Below are 18,981 nucleotides of genomic sequence, written 5' to 3'. Positions count from 1 at the left end.
AATAAAACTAAGTGGCCCTCCGGGCCTTAAGTTTGACACTTGTGTGTTAGTATCTAATTTTACTGTAAAATTTACATTTCATTTTTTTTACTGTAAATAAAAAAAACTGCAATTTTACAGTAAAATGTTGACACCTGAGCTGCCAGAGTGCTTGTTTTTTTTACATATTATTTCAAGGACCAAATAAAATGACGTGGCCCCCCGGGCCTTGAGTTTGACACCTCTGTGTCAGCATCCTATTTTAATGTAAAATGTCATTTTTTACTGTAAATTTAAAAAAAAACTGCACTTTTACAGTAAAATGTTGACACCTGAGCTGACAGTTTGTTTTTTTACATTTTATTTCCAGGCTTTCGAGGGCCAAAAAAAAATAAAGTGGCCCCCGAGCTTTGCGTTTGACACCTGTGTGTTTGCATCTAATTTTAACATAAAATTTGATTTTTTTTTTTATTACTGTAAATTTAAAAAAAACTGCACTTTTACAGTAAAATGTTGACACCTGAGCTGCCAATTTATTTGTTTCCATATTATTTCCAGGCCTTCGAGGGCCAAAAAAAAGGAAGTAGCTCCGGTGCCTTGAGTTTGACACCTGTGTGCTTGCATCTAATTTTACCGTAAAATATACATTTGATTTTTTAATGTAAATTTTAAAAAAACTGCAATTTTACAGTAAAATGTTGACCCCTGAGCTGCCAATTTGTTTGTTTTTTACATATTACTTCCAGGGCCAAATAAAACGGTGTGGCCCCCCGGGCCTTGAGTTTGAAACCTCTGTGTCAGCATCCTATTTTAACGTAAAATTTAATTTTTTACTGTAAATTAAAAAAAACTACACTTTTACAGTAAAATGTTGACACCTGACCTGGGATTTTTTTTTTTTTTTTTTTATTTCGAGGGTCATATAAAACGAAGTGGCCCCCCGGGGCCTTGAGTTTGACACCTGTGTACTAGCATCCTATTATATTATTTTTTTACTGTAAATTAAAAAAAACTGCACTTTTACAGTAAAATGTTGACACCTGAGCTGCCAGGTTGTTTTTTTTACATATTTCAAAGGCCAAATAAAACAAAGTGGCGCCTCGAGTTTAACACCTGTGGGTAAGCATCTAATTTTACCATAAAATTTGATATTTTTACTGTAAATAAAAAAAAATGCACTTTTACAGTAAAATGTTGACACCTGAGCTGACAGTTTGTTTTTTTTACATTTTATTTCCAGGCTTTTGAGGGCCAAAAAAAATGAAGTGGCCCCCGAGCTTTGCGTTTGACACCTGTGTGTTTGCATCTAATTTTACCATAAAATGTGATTTTTTTTTTTATTACTGTACATTTTTAAAAAACCTGCACTTTTATAGTAAAATGTTGACACCTGAGCTGGCAGTTTGTTTGTTTTTATTTTATTTCCAGGCTTTCGAGGGCCCAAAAAAATGAGTGGCCCCCGTGCCTTGAGTTTGACACCGAATTTTACCATAAAATTGGAAAAAAAAATTTACTGTAAATTAAAAAAAAGCTGCACTTTTACAGTAAAATGTTGACACCTGAGCTGCCAATTTATTTGTTTACATATTATTTCTAGGCTTTCGATGGCCAAATAAAAGGAAGTAGCTCCCGTGCCTTGAGTTTGACACCTGTGTGCTTGCATCTAATTTTACTGTAAAATATACATTTGATTTTTTACTGTAAATTTAAAAAAAAAACTGCAATTTTACAGTAAAATGTTGACCCCCTGAGCTGCCAATTTGTTTGTTTTTTAAATATTACTTCCAGGGCCAAATAAAACGGTGTGGCCCCCCCGGGCCTTGAGTTTGACACCTCTGTGTCAGCATCCTATTTTAACGTAAAATTAAATTTTTTACTGTAAATTAAAAAAACTACACTTTTACAGTAAAATGTTGACACCTGAGCTGGCAGTTTGTTTGTTTTTTTATTTTATTTCAAGGGTCATATAAAACGAAGTGGCCCCCCGGGGCCTTGAGTTTGACACCTGTGTACTAGCATCCTATTATAATATTTTTTACTGTAAATAAAAAAAACTGCACTTTTACAGTAAAATGTTGACACCTGAGCTGCCAGGTTGTTTTTTTTACATATTATTTCAAAGGCCAAATAAAACAAAGTGGCACCTTGAGTTTAACACCTGTGGGTAAGCATCTAATTTTACTGTAAAATTTGATATTTTTACTGTAAATAAAAAAACCTTGCACTTTTATAGTAAAATGTTGACACCTGAGCAGACAGTTTGTTTTTTTTACATTTTATTTCCAGGCTTTTCAAGGCCCAAAAAAATGAAGTGACCCCTGAGCTTTGAGTTTGACACCTGTGTGTTTGCATCTAATTTTCCCATAAAATTTGATTTTTTTATTACTGTAAATTTAAAAAAATTTGCATTTTTATGGTAAAATGTTGACACCTGAGCTGCCAGTTTATTTGTTTACATATTATTTTCAGGCTTTCGAGGGCTAAATAAAACGGAGTGGCCCCCGGGGTCTTCAGTTTGACACCTGTGTGTTAGCATCTAATTTTACCGTAAAATATACATTTGATTTTTTTACTGTAGATAAAAAAATTTACTTTTACAGTAAAATGTTGACACCTGAGCTGCCAGTTTATTTGTTTACATATTATTTACAGGCTTTCGATGGCCAAATAAAACAAAGTGGCCCTCCGGGCCTTAAGTTTGACACTTGTGTGTTAGTATCTAATTTTACTGTACAATTTACATTTGATTTTCTTACTGTAAATAAAAAAAACTGCAATTTTACAGTAAAATGTTGACACCTGAGCTGCCAGAGTGTTTGTTTTTTTTACATATTATTTCAAGGGCCAAATAAAATGACGTGGCCCCCCGGGCCTTGAGTTTGACACCTCTGTGTCAGCATCCTATTTTAACGTAAAATGTCATTTTTTACTGTAAATTTTAAAAAAACTGCACTTTTACAGTAAAATGTTGACACCTGACCTGACAGTTTGTTTTTTTACATTTTATTTCCAGGCTTTCGAGGGCCCAAAAAAATGAAGTGGCCCCCGAGCTTTGCGTTTGACACCTGTGTGTTTGCATCTAATTTTACCATAAAATTTGATTTAATTTTTTTTACTGTAAATTTTTAAAAAAAACTGCACTTTTACGGTAAAATGTTGACACCTGAGCTGCCAGTTTATTTGTTTACATATTATTTCCAGGCTTTCGAGGGCCAAATAAAAGGAATTGGCTCCCGTGCCTTGAGTTTGACACCTGTGTCCTTGCATCTAATTTTACTGTAAAATATACATTTGATTTTTTACTATACATTTTTTAAAAAACTGCAATTTTACAGTAAAATGTTGACCCCCTGAGCTGCCAATTTGTTTGTTTTTTACATATTACTTCCAGGGCCAAATAAAACGGTGTGGCCCCCCCGGGCCTTGAGTTTGACACCTCTGTGTCAGCATCCTATTTTAACGTAAAATTTAATTTTTTACTGTAAATAAAAAAAAAACCTGCACTTTTACAGTAAAATGTTGACACCTGAGCTGACAGTTTGTTTTTTTACATTTTATTTCCAGGCTTTCGAAGGCCGAAAAAAATGATGGGGCTTTGAGTTTGACACCTGTGTGTTTGCATCTAATTTTACCATAATTTTATTTTTATTTTTTTTCTGTAAATTTAAAAAAAAACTGCACTTTTACGGTAAAATGTTGACACCTGAGCTGCCAGTTTATTTGTTCACATATCATTTCCAGGCTTTCAAGGGCCAAATAAAACAAAGTGGCCCCCGTGCCTTGAGTTTAACACCTGTGTGTTAGAATCTAATTTCACCCTAAAATTTGATTTTCAAATGTAAATAAAAAAAACGGCACTTTTACAGCAAAATGTTGACACCTGAGCTGCCAGTTTGTGGGATTTTTTTTACGTATTTCAAGGCTTTCGGGGCCAAATAAAACAAAGTGGCCCCCCGGGGCCTTGAGTTTGACACCAGTGAATGAATGAACGAGGGATTGCCGTAAATAACAGCTGGCAGTGTCAATTAAAACAAATAGGGATGCGCTTTATTGTGGGTGCGGTACCGTGTTTGGCCACATGAGAGCAGCAGAGAGCTGAGAAGCAGCTCCGTGGCTTCAAAGATGTCGCATATTTACTTCCCAACAATAAGTGTTGACTCACTTCGGCAGGCGGGGTGCGGGTGTTGCCATCGCCGGTCATCCTGGCAGAAGTTCTCCGAAATCCCCAGCAAGCGCGACCTGCGGGACGTGAAAGCAGACGAGCAGATGGCCGCTGAGTGACACGTGACACATCTTTACCGGCTTCACAAGAAGGGAAAAATCAAAAAATGTGCGAACGCGTCTCTCCTTTTAGACTGACAGCCTCACAGCTGCATTGGCAGCGCGAGATGAGTCAGCGTGAAAAGAGTCCACTCGACACTTAATGACCCGTTTAGTACTGGTGGGATCCACGCAGTCCCCGTCTTCATTCCTCCCACTCGTCACTTCTTCCAACATCCACCTCCGTCAACGCTATCCGCCCACATCCTCACCCTGGCAGGCAGCTGTAGCGGATTGCTGTGCCCACGGCGCCGTCGCCTTCGATACGGATATTGCCGTCGGCGTCCTCCGGAAGCGGGCAGGTCAGGGCGGCAGTGGGAGGCGTGGCCCCTAGAGGGCAGCAGAGACACGTACAGGAAGCTCGTTTTTATTGTTGTCATGGGATTTCACAATAAAAGACTGGCAGAATTTTACTGGAGAAATAAAATTGGTGCCATTTGTTTTCATTTACAGTGGCTGCTGCTCAGTCACCAAATTATTAAAATGTAGAATAGTTTTGTATTTAATTTTGTTGTTTTAATGTAATTTGTAAGATGGTACCACATTTATTTTTATTGTAACATTCAATTTGTTTATATTTTAAAATCTACATTTTTTTCAGTGCATTACTGTAAATTGAATTAATTTTTTTAAAATATTATTTTTTTTTATTTAAAATTATTATTTTTTTTCAATATAATTCTAGTAAGTGAACTGCCAGTTTTTACTCTAAAATCAAAATATATATTTTTAATGTACAATGCATTACTTTAATTTTAAAAACAGCACTACTGTTATTCTTCTTTTTTGCCCTATATATTAGGGACAAGCGGTAGAAAATGGATGGATGGATGGATACTTACTTTGCGTGTGTAAATATAAATGTATGTATGTATATATATATATATATATATATATATATATATATACATATATATATATATATATATATATATATGTATATATGTATAAATATATATATATATATATATATATATATATATATATATATACAGTATACATGTGTGTGTATATATGTATACATATGCATATATTAGTATATATATACAGTATGTATACTAATATATGCATATATTAGTCGATATATATATGTATATACTGTATATATATATATACATTATATATATATATACAGTATAGACAGTGTATATGTAAATATATATATATATATATATATATATATATATATATATATATATATATATATATATATATATATATATATATATATACATATACAGTATATAAAGGCATGCGGTAAATGTAAGCATGTGCTAATTATTTTAAAACCTCTTCTCACTCCGGCACTTACCTAAGGCATGCAGTAAAAAATGTAGTGTGATGTAAGCTTGGACCTTAAATCCTACTGAATAGCTCTTAATCTTCTTCCCTTTATATATACATATATGTATGTATATATACACACACACACACACAGATATTTACAAAAATATTTTGCAAAGGTAAACATGGTAGGCTATAGGCTACTGGGAGCTCGCAGCTACACAACAGTTAAGCACACAATAGCACAGCAGCTAGACATAATAATGAATCATTATTGCGGTGTAAAACATCACATTTGTCAATATAAACAAGTAACAAAGAGTTATGGTTGCATGTCACTTACACATGCAAAGTCTACAAGGCAGAAGCATCCAGTAACAAACGTGTCCGCATCATTCATTCTTGTGTCGCCCACAAAAAAGAATTACCACTCCACTTCAGCTTTAAGCAGACATGGTACAGCCGTGAGGGCTCCAAACACCAACATGGAGTGGGCTTCATCGTGGAGGATGAGAGGACAGAGGATGGAGGATGGGAGGATGAGAAGATGGAGGATGAAAGGATGAGAGGATGGAGGGTGACAGGAGGAGAAGATGGAGGATGAGAGGATGAAAGGATGAGAAGCAAAAAGGATAAGAGTAACAAGGAAAGGCCTGAAGCAACATGACCAGTACACCTCTTTTTCTCTCTCACTCTGTGGACTGTGATGGGCCACCCACACACGCACACACGCACACACACACACACACACACACACACACACACACACGCTGCCACTTTGACAGTGATCGGCCGCCCACAGCCTCTCAGCAGGCATGAAGGAGCTCGGCTCACACTCCAGCATGCATACACACACACACACACACGCACACACACACACACACACACAATCGTTTTGAAAACCCACCTACCTTCTGCCTTAGTCTGTCAGCAGCTTGCACGTCTACTCTCATCACTAAACTCACAATCCTGTCCTCATTTCACATTTTACTGCTTTCCAATTGTTTGTGTGTGAGTGTGTGTGTGTGTGTGTGTGTGTGTGTATGTGTGTGTGTGTGTGTGTACGTGCGTGCGTGCGTGCGTGCGTGTATATATATATATATGTATATATATATATATACATATATATATATATATATATATATATTTATTTTCAGAATATCTTAAATCAACTTTATTTTGTTGCTTTGTTATTATTATTATTAATGTTGTATTACTAATTTATTCATATTATTATTGATTATATTGTAGTAATATTATTTGTAGTAATAATAATATTGCATTACTAATGTATTAGTATTACTAAAAAATATTACTAATTTATTACTAATAATATTGCATTACTATGTAATTATTATATTTTTTATTATTATTGTTATTAATATTACTATAATTATTATTATTATTGTTATTATTATTATTATCATTATCATTGTTACTATTATTATTATTATTATTATCATTATTACTATTATTATTATCATTATTATTATTACTATAATCATTATTATTATTATTATTATTATTATTGTTATTATTATTATTATCATTATTATTGTTATTGTCATTATCATTGTTATCCATCCATCCATCCATCCATCCATCCATCTTCTTCCGCTTATCCGAGGTCGGGTCGCGGGGGCAACAACCTAAGCAGGGAAACCCAGACTTCCCTCTACCCAGCCACTTCGTCTAGCTCCTCCCGGGGGATCCCGAGGCGTTCCCAGGCCAGCCGGGAGACATAGTCTTCCCAACGTGTCCTGGGTCTTCCCCGTGGCCTCCTACCGGTTGGACGTGCCCTAAACACCTCCCTAGGGAGGCGTTCAGGTGGCATCCTGACCAGCTGCCCGAACCACCTCATCTGGCTACTCTCGATGTGGAGGAGCAGCGGCTTTACTTTGAGTTTCTCCCGGATGGCAGAGCTTCTCACCCTATCTTTAAGGGAGAGCCCCGCCACCCGGCTGAGGAAACTCATTTCGGCCGCTTGTACCCGTGATCTTATCCTTTCGGAACGTAGATCGACCGGTAAATTGAGAGCTTTGCCTTCCGGCTCAGCTCCTTCTTCACCACAACGGATCGGTACAACGTCCGCATTACTGAAGACGCCGCACCGATCCGCCTGTCGATCTCACGATCCACTCTTCCCCCACTCGTGAACAAGACTCCTAGGTACTTGAACTCCTCCACTTGGGGCAGGGTCTCCTACCCTACCCGGAGATGGCATTCCACCCTTTTCCGGGCGAGAACCATGGACTCGGACTTGGAGGTGCTGATTCTCATTCCGGTCGCTTCACACTCCGCTGCGAACCGATCCAGTGAGAGCTGAAGATCCCGGTCAGATGAAGCCATCAGGACCACATCATCTGCAAAAAGCAGAGACCTAATCCTGCGGTCACCAAACCGGAACCCTTCAACGCCTTGACTGCGCCTAGAAATTCTGTCCATAAAAGTTATGAACAGAATCGGTGACAAAGAACAGCCTTGGCAGAGTCCAACCCTCACTGGAAACGTGTTCGACTTACTGCCGGCAATGCGGACCAAGCTCTGGCACTGATCGTACAGGGAGCGGATCGCCACAATAAGACAGTCCGATACCCCATACTCTCTGAGCACTCCCCACAGGACTTCCCGAGGGACACGGTCGAATGCCTTCTCCAAGTCCACAAAGCACATGTAGACTGGTTGGGCAAACTCCCATGCACCCTCAAAACCCCTGCCGAGAGTATAGAGCTGGTCCACAGTTCCACGACCAGGACGAAAACCACACTGTTCCTCCTGAATCCAACGTTCGACTATCCGGCGTAGCCTCCTCTCCAGTACACCTGAATAAACCTTACCGGGAAGGCTGAGGAGTGTGATCCCACGATAGTTGGAACACACCCTCCTGTCCCCCTTCTTAAAGAGAGGAACCACCACCCCGGTCTGCCAATCCAGAGGTACCGCCCCCGATGTCCACGCGATGCTGCAAAGTCTTGTCAACTAAGACAGCTCCACAGCATCCAGAGCCTTAAGGAACTCCGGGCGGATCTCGTCCACCCCTGGGGCCTTGCCACCGAGGAGCTTTTTAACTACCTCAGGAGAGTCCACCACAGATTCCCCAGGCATTGCTTCCTCATAGGAAGACGTGTTGGTGGGATTGAGGAGGTCTTCGAAGTATTCCTTCCACCTATCCACAACATCCGCAGTTGAGGTAAGCAGAACACCATCCGCACCATACACGGTGTTGATAGTGCACTGCTTCCCCTTCCTGAGGCGGCGGGCGGTGGTCCAGAATCGCTTCGAAGCCGTCCGGAAGTCGTTTTCCATGGATTCCCCGAACTCCTCCCATGTCCGAGTTTTTGCCTCCGCGACTGCTGAAGCTGCACACCGCTTGGCCTGCCGGTACCTGTCCACTGCTTCCGGAGTCCTATGAGCCAAAGGGACCCGATAGGACTCCTTCTTCAGCTTGACAGCATCCGTCACCGCTGGTGTCCACCAAGGGGTTTTAGGATTGCCGCCCCGACAGGCACCAACTACCTTGCGGCCACAGCTCCGATCTGCCGCCTCGACAATAGAGGTGCGGAACATGGTCCACTCGGACTCAATGTCCAGCACTTCCCTCGTGACATGTTCAAAGTTCTTCCGGAGGTGGGAATTGAAACTTTGTCTGACAGGAGACTCTGCCAGACGTTCCCAGCAGACCCTCACAATGCGTTTGGGCCTCCCAGGTCTGTCCGGCATCCTCCCCCACCATCGCAGCCAACTCCCCACCAGGTGGTGATCGGTAGAAAGCTCCGCCCCTCTCTTCACCCGAGTGTCCAAAACATAAGGCCGCAAATCCGATGACACAACTACAAAGTTGATCATGGAACTGCGGCCTAGGGTGTCCTGGTGCCAAGTGCACATATGGACACCCTTATGTTTGAACATGGTGTTTGTTATGGACAAACTGTGACAAGCACAAAAGTCCAATAACAGATCTGGGCGGCCATTCTTCCCAATCACGCCTCTCCAGGTTTCACTGTCGTTGCCGACGTGAGCGTTGAAGTCTCCCAGTAGGACAAGGGAATCACCCGGGGGAGCACTTTCCAGTACTCCCTCGAGTGTTCCCATCATTGTTATTATTATTATTATTATTATTATTATTACTATTATTATTATTTTAATTATTATTATTGTTATTATTATTACTATCATTATTATTATTATTATCATTTTTATTATTAGTAGTATTATCATTACTATTATTTTTTTTTAAATTATTATTATTATTATCACTATCATTTTTATAATTATTATTATTATTATTATTTTAATTATTATTATTATCATTATTATTATTATTATCATCTCTATAATTATAATTATTATTATTATTATCATTATTATTATTATTATCATTATCATTGTTGTTATTATTATTATTATTACTATATTGTTATTATCCTTATTGTTATTATTATTATTATTATTATCACTATCACGAAAGGGAATAAGCGGTAGAAAATGGATGGATGGATTATTATTATTATTGTTATTATTATTATTATCATTATTATCATTATTATTATTATTATCATCACTATAATTATTATTATTATTATTATTGTTATTATTATCATTATTCTTATAATTATTACTATAATTATTATTATTATTGTTATTATCACTATCATTATTATAATTATTGTTATCATTATTATTATTATTATTATTGTTATCATTATTATTATTATTATTGTTATTGTTGTTATTATTATTGTTATTATTATTATCATTATTATTATTGTTGTTGTTATTATTATCATTATTATTGTTATTATTATTATCGTTATCATTATTGTTATTACTATAATTATTATTATCATTATTATTATTACTGTTGTTGTTGTTATTATAATTTTTCTCTAAGTAAAATTATATTATCAGTGTTGTATAGTACAACACTAGTGTATGCATAGAGTATATATAGTACATAGATATAGAGTAAACAGATGTATACTACATGAATATGAATTATATAGATATATAATATATAGATATACATCCAGAAGCAGTTAAGAAAACACTGCATTGTGAAAATACGTCGTGGTTGCTATGGCGACACAACAAACAACACCACTGTGGGTTGTCCGGAGGAGGCGTCTCCCTCACCTGCGCAGGTGGGCTCCTCCCCGCTCCACTGGCGGTCGCCTTGGCAACGGCGAATGGTGGCGTCCAGACCGCTGGGCAGGGACAAGCCGGACTTGCAGCGCACCTCCAGCAGGGCGGAGAAGGAGTGGGTGGGCGACAGGAGGCGGGCCTCCCAGGCCGCGCTGGGGGTCAAAGGCCACGGACATGTGCGACCTGAGGAAAACACACACACACACACACACATATATATATATATATATATACAAACTCATAGTATTAGAAAACCCCAAAATTTGTGAAGTTGTCACCTTGTGTAAAAGGTAAATAAAAAGAGAATACAACAAATCCTTTTCAACTTATATTCGATTGAATAGACTGCAAAGACAAGATATTTCATCTTCACATTGACAAACGTTCTTATTTTTTGCAAAATTAGTTCATTTGGAATATGATGCCTGCGACATGTTTCAAAAAAGCTGGCACAAGTGGCAAAAAAGACTGAGAAAGTTGAGGAATGCTCATCAAATACTTATTTGGAACATCCCACAGGTGAACATCGCTAATTGGGAACAGGGTTTGGTATAAAAGCAGCTTCCGTGAAATGCTCGGTCGTTCACAAAGAAGGACGGGCGAGGGTCACCACTTTGTCAACAAATGCCTGAGCAAATTGTTGAAGAACAACATTTCTCAACAAGGAATTTAGGGATTTCACCATCTACACTCGGTAATATCATCAAAAGGTTCAGAGAATGATATTACGCACCTTGGATCCCTCAGGCGCTACTGCATCAAAAAGCCACATCAGTCTGTAAATGATATCACCACATGGACTCAGGAACACTTCAGAAAACCACTGTCAGTAACTACAGTCGGTCGCTACATCTGTAAGTGCAAGTTAAAACTCTACTCTGCAAAGCCACAGCCATTTATCAACAACACCCGGAAACGCCGCCGGCTTCGCTCGGGCCCGAAATCATCTAAGATGGACTGACTCAAAGTAGAAAAGTGTTCCGTGGTCTGACAAGTCCACATTTCAAATTGTTTTTTGGAAAATGTGGACGTCGTGTCCTCCGGACCAAAGAGGAAAAGAACCATCCGGACTGTTCTAGGGTGAAAGTGTAAAAGCCAGCATGTGTGATGGTATGGGGGTGTATTAGTGCCCAAGGCATGGCTAACTTACACATCTGTGAAGGCACCGTTAATGCTGAAAAGGTCCATACAGCTTTTAGAACGACATATGTTGTTATTATGGACGCCCCTGCTTATTTCAGTACATTCAACTGAATATAAAGCTGAAAAGGATTTGCATATCATTGTATTCTGTTTTTAATTTACCTTTTACACAACGTGACAACTTGCTTTTGGGTTTTGCACACACACACACACACCTGGAGCCACACAGCTGAGACCACACTGGCCGTCACACAAACATTGACGCTTGCTGCCACAGTCTTTGTCCACTTTACAGGGCTTTGGACACGTCCGCTTCCTCTCTTCTCCCACCAGTCTCTCTGGGCACGACTCTGTTGGGATAACACACACACACACACACACACACACACACACACACACACACACACACCCTTTGTTTACCCTCCTTGCAGGGGCGGTGCTGGTAAAAAGGAGCAGCAGGAGGTAGTTGTTGACTGTGCGTGGGTGGCAATGGAAACATTTACCACCCAGGTTGCATTGTGGGTGTTTTCTAGTGGCCATATTGGCATTGTTGGAGGATCCTTCAGCAGCACACACACACACACACACACACACACACACACACACACACACACACACAAACACACACACACATTTTCTTGCACTTCTGAGTATCATATGTCCGAGGTGTGTTTCTGCGTTTCGGTAGTGAGAGAGTAGTCTTTGCCATTAAGTTGAATGTCTCTTGAGGATGGTTTATACACGAAAGTATTGTACTTATTACACAGCAGCTGTTTGGTTCTAACCCGTGTCTTAGTTTTCAAATGTGGAGGTGTTGAAAACCGCCATGTAAAATCGCTAATGCTAATCAGCAGCATGTCTATGGCATATCCAATGTAAATTAGCATCGACATCCTGTCTTATGTGAATCGATTTATAGTGGATCCCTACTAATCAGGAGCATTCATGTGTATGTATATATATATATATATATATATATATATATATATATATATATATATATATATATCCATCCATCCATCCATTTTCTACCGCTTTCTCCCTTACAGGGTCGCAGGGGGCGCTGGCGCCTATCTCAGCTACAATCGGGCGGAAGGCGGGGTACACCCTGGACAAGTCGCCACCTCATCGCAGGGCCAACACAGATAGACAGACAACATTCACACTCACATTCACACACTAGGGCCAATTTAGTGTTGCCAATCAACCTATCCCCAGGTGCATATCTTTATATATATATATATATATATATATATATTTTTTTTTTTTTTTTTTTTTTTTTTTTTTTTAAAGCATTAAAATGACATGTAAAACATGATCAAATGTGATTTACATTGAAATAAAACTACTGTTAGTGAGATGGATTAAAGAACTTTATTTTTTGTTGTGTGGTATTATTATTATTAATAATTAGCACATTAGCAACTTAAAAATATTTTTACTGAAAATTTCAAAAAGTGGCTAAAATATCTAAAATTCATCGATATGATGGTTAATTGTAACATTTTTTTACCATTTAAAAAAGGTTCCCAATGTGATGATTATAAAATAAGTGTGATTTTGTATTGTTTATGAGGATTGTTGTGTGGTATTATTCATAATAATTAACACATTGGCAACTTAATATTTTTCTTTTTAAAAATTTTAAAAAGTGGCTAAAATATCTTAAATTCATTAATATATTAAACAAATAATGCTCAATTCATTTATTTTTTTACCATTTAAAAGAGTTCTTAATGTGATAATTATAATATTATTGTGCTTGTTTGTATTATTAATAATAATTAGCACATTAGCAACTTAAAACACTTTTTTTTTGTTTAAGTGGCTAAAATATCTCAAATTCATCAATATATTTAACAAATAATGGCAAATTTTACAATTTTTTTTACCATTTTAAAAAAGTTCCTGATGTGATAATTATAATATAATTGCGATTATTTGTATTGTTTATAATGTTTGTTGGATGGTATTATTATTAATAATTAGCACATTAGCAACATAAAAAAAAATTTGGGGAAAATTTTAGAAAGTGGCTAAAATATCTAAAATTCATCAATATACTTTTTTTAAGCATTAAAATGACATGTGATTGATCAAATGTGATTGAAACAAAACTACTATTAGTGAGATGGATTAAAGAACTTTTATTCACAAAATAATTCGATTGCGTTCATAGTCAAATAAAAACAAATGTATCTAATTTGAAACTGTTTTTTTCTGATTAAATTTCTTTCTAAATGTATTAATTCAAAAACAAATATTAAAACTATTTAATGACAAATATAATAATGACATTTTTTATTTATTTAACGACATGTAATATATATATGTGTGTGTGTGTGTGTGTGTGTGTGTGTGTGTGTGTGTGTGTGTGTGTGTGTGTGTGTGTGTGTGTGTGTGTGTGTGTGTGTGGGTGTTATTTTAAACTATTGATTGACATGTAAAATTTGATAACATGTGATTAAAATGGAATAATCGGACTGTTAGTAAGATGGATGAAAGGACATTGTTTTACAAAATTGATCGATTCCACTCAAAATTCAACAAAAACAATTACATGAGTTTGAACAAATATTTTCTGAGATTATTTATTTGTTGTATGTAATTAATAATTTAAAAAATTGAATTTTTTTAAAATGAAGAATATAATCAAACAAATTTAAAAGTAACATTTTCTGACATGCAAAATGTAATAAAAGGTGATAAATTGACATGATAGTGAAAATGTTTACCATTGAGTGAGATGGATGAATAAATATTTCCTTCCATTACAATAACTCCGCTACAAAACAATAAAAACAATTTAAACAGTTTAAATTATGTATCTAATAAATATTTCCAATATTTTAAATTACAGTTAAAAGATTAATAAGTATATTATATTAAATTACTCAATGAAATGTACAATATTATCAAATGTGATATATTGAATACAAATTAAATACTAATAACAATAATAATAATTATAGTAATAATAATAATAATTTAGTAATATTATTTTTACTATTTCTGAGAAGGGTTAACGAACATTATTTTTTTACAATAATAATTAATTTAATTTGAAAAATTTATTTTTGGACAAATTAGTTCTTTATTAATTCATCCCAAAAATATATATAACAACACTCTTAAATGAAAAATATAATAAGATACTTTTAAATGTAATAAAAGGTCATACATTGACATAATAGAATATATATACTCCACAAATCTTTTTTGAATTAAATTGTTGTTGTACTTATTTATTCAAAACAATATTGCATATTTTTGAAATGAAAAATATGATAAAACAAATTTAAATGTGCCATTTTCTGACATGCAAAATGCAAAAAAAGGTGATAAATTGACATGATAGTGAAAATGTTTACCATTGAGTGAGATGGATCAATAAATATTTCAGTCCATTACATTTCAATAATAATAATAAGATGTTAAAATGTGCAATATAATCAAACGTGACAACGTTGAAATAATATTAGTATTTCTGAGATGGGTGAAAGAACATCATTTTTTTTTAAATATATAACAATTATTTAATTCCACTTTAAATCAAATAGAACAGATGAATTTAGTTGGAAAATGTATTTTTGGATTAAATTAGTTATTTAATAGTTCATCCAACAAAATATAACAAAATTCTTAAATGACAAATCTAATACGATACTTTTAAATATAACAAAACTTAATAAATGTATATAATAGTATATAGTATATATATATATATATATATATATATATATATATATATATATATATATATATATATATATATATAATTTCATTTTCTTTTCTTTTTTTTTGTTTTCCCATTCAAAATCCAACAAAAGCTAAATATTTTTTTCGGTTCAATTTTTGTTGTACATTATTTATTCCACACAAAAAAATTTTAACCTTTTTAAAATGAAAAATACAATAAAACAATTTCAAATGTAACATTTCCTGACATGCAATATGTAATAATCGATTGAAATAAAATGACTATTTCTGAGATGGATGACAGAACATTATTTTAGTTTTTTATTGTATAACAATGATTTGATTCCATTCTTAATCAAAATTTAAAAAAATACATTTAATTTGTTAAATTTGTTTTTGGATTAACATAGTTCTTTATTTATTCATCCAAATAATATAACAAAACTCTTAAATGACAGATATAATAAGATACTTTTAAATGTAAAATATGACACAACTTAATTAAAAAAAAAATTAAAAAATAAATAAAATATGTATATATAATAATAAATAAATAAAATACAAATATATGTATGAATAATAATATAATAATAATAATATTACATAAGAATATATATAAATAATAATAATAAATTAATTAAATTTAATTAAAATATATATGTATAAATAATAATATAATAATAATAAATACATTAAATTTAAAATATATACATATACATATATATATATTATTTCATATTTATTCATTTATATATTCCCACTTGGCGCCCCATGGGTCAGTTTGTAAACAAGACATTTAGCACATAATAACGGGACTGACAACAAACACTCCAGGGTCAAACTTGAGCGAGCTCGAGTGAAAAAAAAAACAACGCAAATCCAAAAGAGAAATGCTGTCACGCTTTGAAATGATTCGCTTTTGAGGCTCTCTATCCTGTGTGTCGCATTAAATGTGTTCCCCAGACTATAAAGCATGGCCCAAAGGATATTTGGGGGTGGGGGGGCGACAAATATTTACACAAACGGAGAAAAATCTACCTGGTGTCAAAAAGATGAAGTTTAGCGAGGCGAGGAGGCGGACACGGCGAGACAGGAAGCGTACCTGGAGTCTGCGGGGCCACAGTGGCGGCGAGGGCCCAGAAGGAGAGCAGCAGCAGAGCAGAGTCCATCCTCCTCCAAGCAGGCCTGCGACCTTCTGAGGAGGGTCCTCGTGCACACGCTCTGCAGGAAGCCGAGCGTGGGTGGGCCGCGGGGGGAGCAGGAAGTGAGATTGCGACACATCTGCTTTGTGCTGAGCAAAGGAATTACAACCGCTGACCTTTCACCTATTTGCATCCGGGCGGGAAGACCGAGCCGCACACCTTTGGACTGTTCTCTCCGGGACGTTTACGCAACCTGGGCAAACATCTGGCGTGCTCTGCTTCCTGGCTGTCCTGCAAAAAGGAACAAAGTGGCCTCGGGATTAAAAGCTTTTAAGAAGACTACATTTGAAAAAAACAACATTTTTATTTTGGGTTCTTTCTAAAACCAAGGGAGTCACTTTGAGACCTCCTGAAGTTTGTTGTCTGCAGCTGCTGGCTCACGTGCGCCCCCACCCCCTCCATGGTGACTCAGAGTACTACATTTCAGTAGTTTTCTCTATTTTTTTGGAGTGTAGAAAAAAAATCACTTTTCAAATGAACCATGATTCTTATTTGTTACAAGTCTTAATAAAAAAAAATCCTGAATACATTTTTAGATCAATCACAATTTTTTTGTTGTTGTAACAATTTTTAATCAATTTTAAAAAATCAAAAATCTATTTTTAGATTAATTGCAATTTTTTATATATTTGTTTTGACTCTTAATCGATTAAAAAAATAAAAAATAGATTTTTAGATTAATTGTTATTTTTTTTTATTTTCTTATTCAATTTTTTTTTTAATCTATTTTTAGGTTGATCGCGATTTTTTTTGTAATGATTCCTAATCGATTAAAAAAAATCATAAGTCGATTTTCAGATTATAGCAATTTTTTAACATCTTTGCTATGACTCTTAATCGATTAAAAAAGACTATTTTTAGATTATTGGCCCTGCGATGAGATGGCGACTTGTCCAGGGTGTACACCGCCTTCCGCCCGATTGTAGCTGAGATAGGCACCAGTGCCCCCCTGCAATCCCAAAGGGAATAAACGGTAGAAATGGATGGATGGATGGATTTTTAAATTAATTGCAATTTTTTTTAATTTTCTTAATCAATTTTTAAAAAAATCTATTTTTAGGTTAATCGCGATTTTTTTTGTAATGATTCCTAATCGATTAAAAAAATCAAAAGTCGATTTTCAGATTATAGCAATTTTTTAACATCTTTGCTATGACTCTTAATCGATTAAAAAAGACTATTTTTAGATTATTGGCCCTGCGATGAGAAGGCGACTTGTCCAGGGTGTACACCGCCTTCCGCCCGATTGTAGCTGAGATAGGCACCAGTGCCCCCCTGCAACACCAAAGGGAATAAGCGGTAGAAAATGGATGGATGGATGGATGGATTTTTAAATTAATTGCGTTTTTTTTTTATTTTCTTAATCAATTTTTTCTTAAATCTATTTTTAGGTTAATCGCGATTTTTTTTGTAATTATTCCTAATCGATTAAAAAAAATCAAAAGTCGATTTTCAGATTATAGCCATTTTTTAACATCTTTGCTATGACTCTTAATCGATTAAAAACGACTATTTTTAGATTATTGGCCCTGCGATGAGATGGCAACTTGTCCAGAGTGTACACCGCCTTCCGCCCGATTGTAGCTGAGATAGGCACCAGTGCCCCCCTGCAACACCAAAGGGAATAAGCGGTAGAAAATGGATAGATGGATGGATTTTTAAATTAATTGTGATTTTTTAAAAATCTGTGTAACATTTCTGAATCAATTTTTTTTTATCGATTTTTAGGTTATCGCAATTTTTTTGTAATGATTCTTAATCGATTGAAAAAAATAAAAAGTCGATTTTCAGATTATATCAATTTTTAAAAAATCTTTGTTATGATTCTTAATCGATCAAAAAAATTTATTTTTAGATTATTTGCCCTGCGATGAGGTGGCGACTTGTCCAGTGCCCCCCACGACCCCCAAAGGGAATAAGCGGTTGGAAATGGATGGATGGATTTTTATATTAATCACAATTTTTTTGTAAAGATTTTTAATTGATTAAAAAAATATATATATATATTTATATTAATTGTGGTTTTTTTTGTTTCTTTGTAGCGATTCTTAATCTATTAAAAAATTGTTTTTGAAGATTCATTGTAAAAATGTTTTAAATCTTTGTAACAATTCTTGATAAAAAAATTTTTGGGGCGATTTTTAGATTTATTGCAATTTTTTTGTAGTGATTTGTAATCGATTAAAACAAAATCAAAAGTCGATTTTCAGCT

The 18,981-nt window shown here is 35.3% G+C and overlaps 1 protein-coding gene across 1 annotated transcript in view; it reads right to left on the bottom strand.

The window, feature by feature from the left end:
* ntd5 (ntl-dependent gene 5) overlaps nt 1-16,833 on the bottom strand; it is a 35,290-nt gene extending 18,457 nt beyond the window's left edge. The window contains exons 1-5 of the mRNA XM_061915297.1: nt 16,670-16,833; nt 12,084-12,218; nt 10,717-10,908; nt 4,512-4,629; nt 4,142-4,218 (exon numbers count right to left, since the gene is read on the bottom strand). Coding sequence (XP_061771281.1) covers nt 4,142-4,218; nt 4,512-4,629; nt 10,717-10,908; nt 12,084-12,218; nt 16,670-16,736 — 589 coding nt within the window. The 5' untranslated portion in view covers nt 16,737-16,833. The remainder of the gene's footprint in view (nt 1-4,141; nt 4,219-4,511; nt 4,630-10,716; nt 10,909-12,083; nt 12,219-16,669) is intronic.
* Between the last annotated feature and the right edge of the window lie 2,148 nt (nt 16,834-18,981).

The sequence above is a fragment of the Nerophis ophidion genome, linkage group LG11 (genome assembly GCF_033978795.1).
Source record: "Nerophis ophidion isolate RoL-2023_Sa linkage group LG11, RoL_Noph_v1.0, whole genome shotgun sequence".
Classification (NCBI taxonomy): domain Eukaryota; kingdom Metazoa; phylum Chordata; class Actinopteri; order Syngnathiformes; family Syngnathidae; genus Nerophis; species Nerophis ophidion.
Note: the sequence above shows the minus strand (reverse complement) of the source record. Positions and strands in the feature narration are given on the sequence as shown.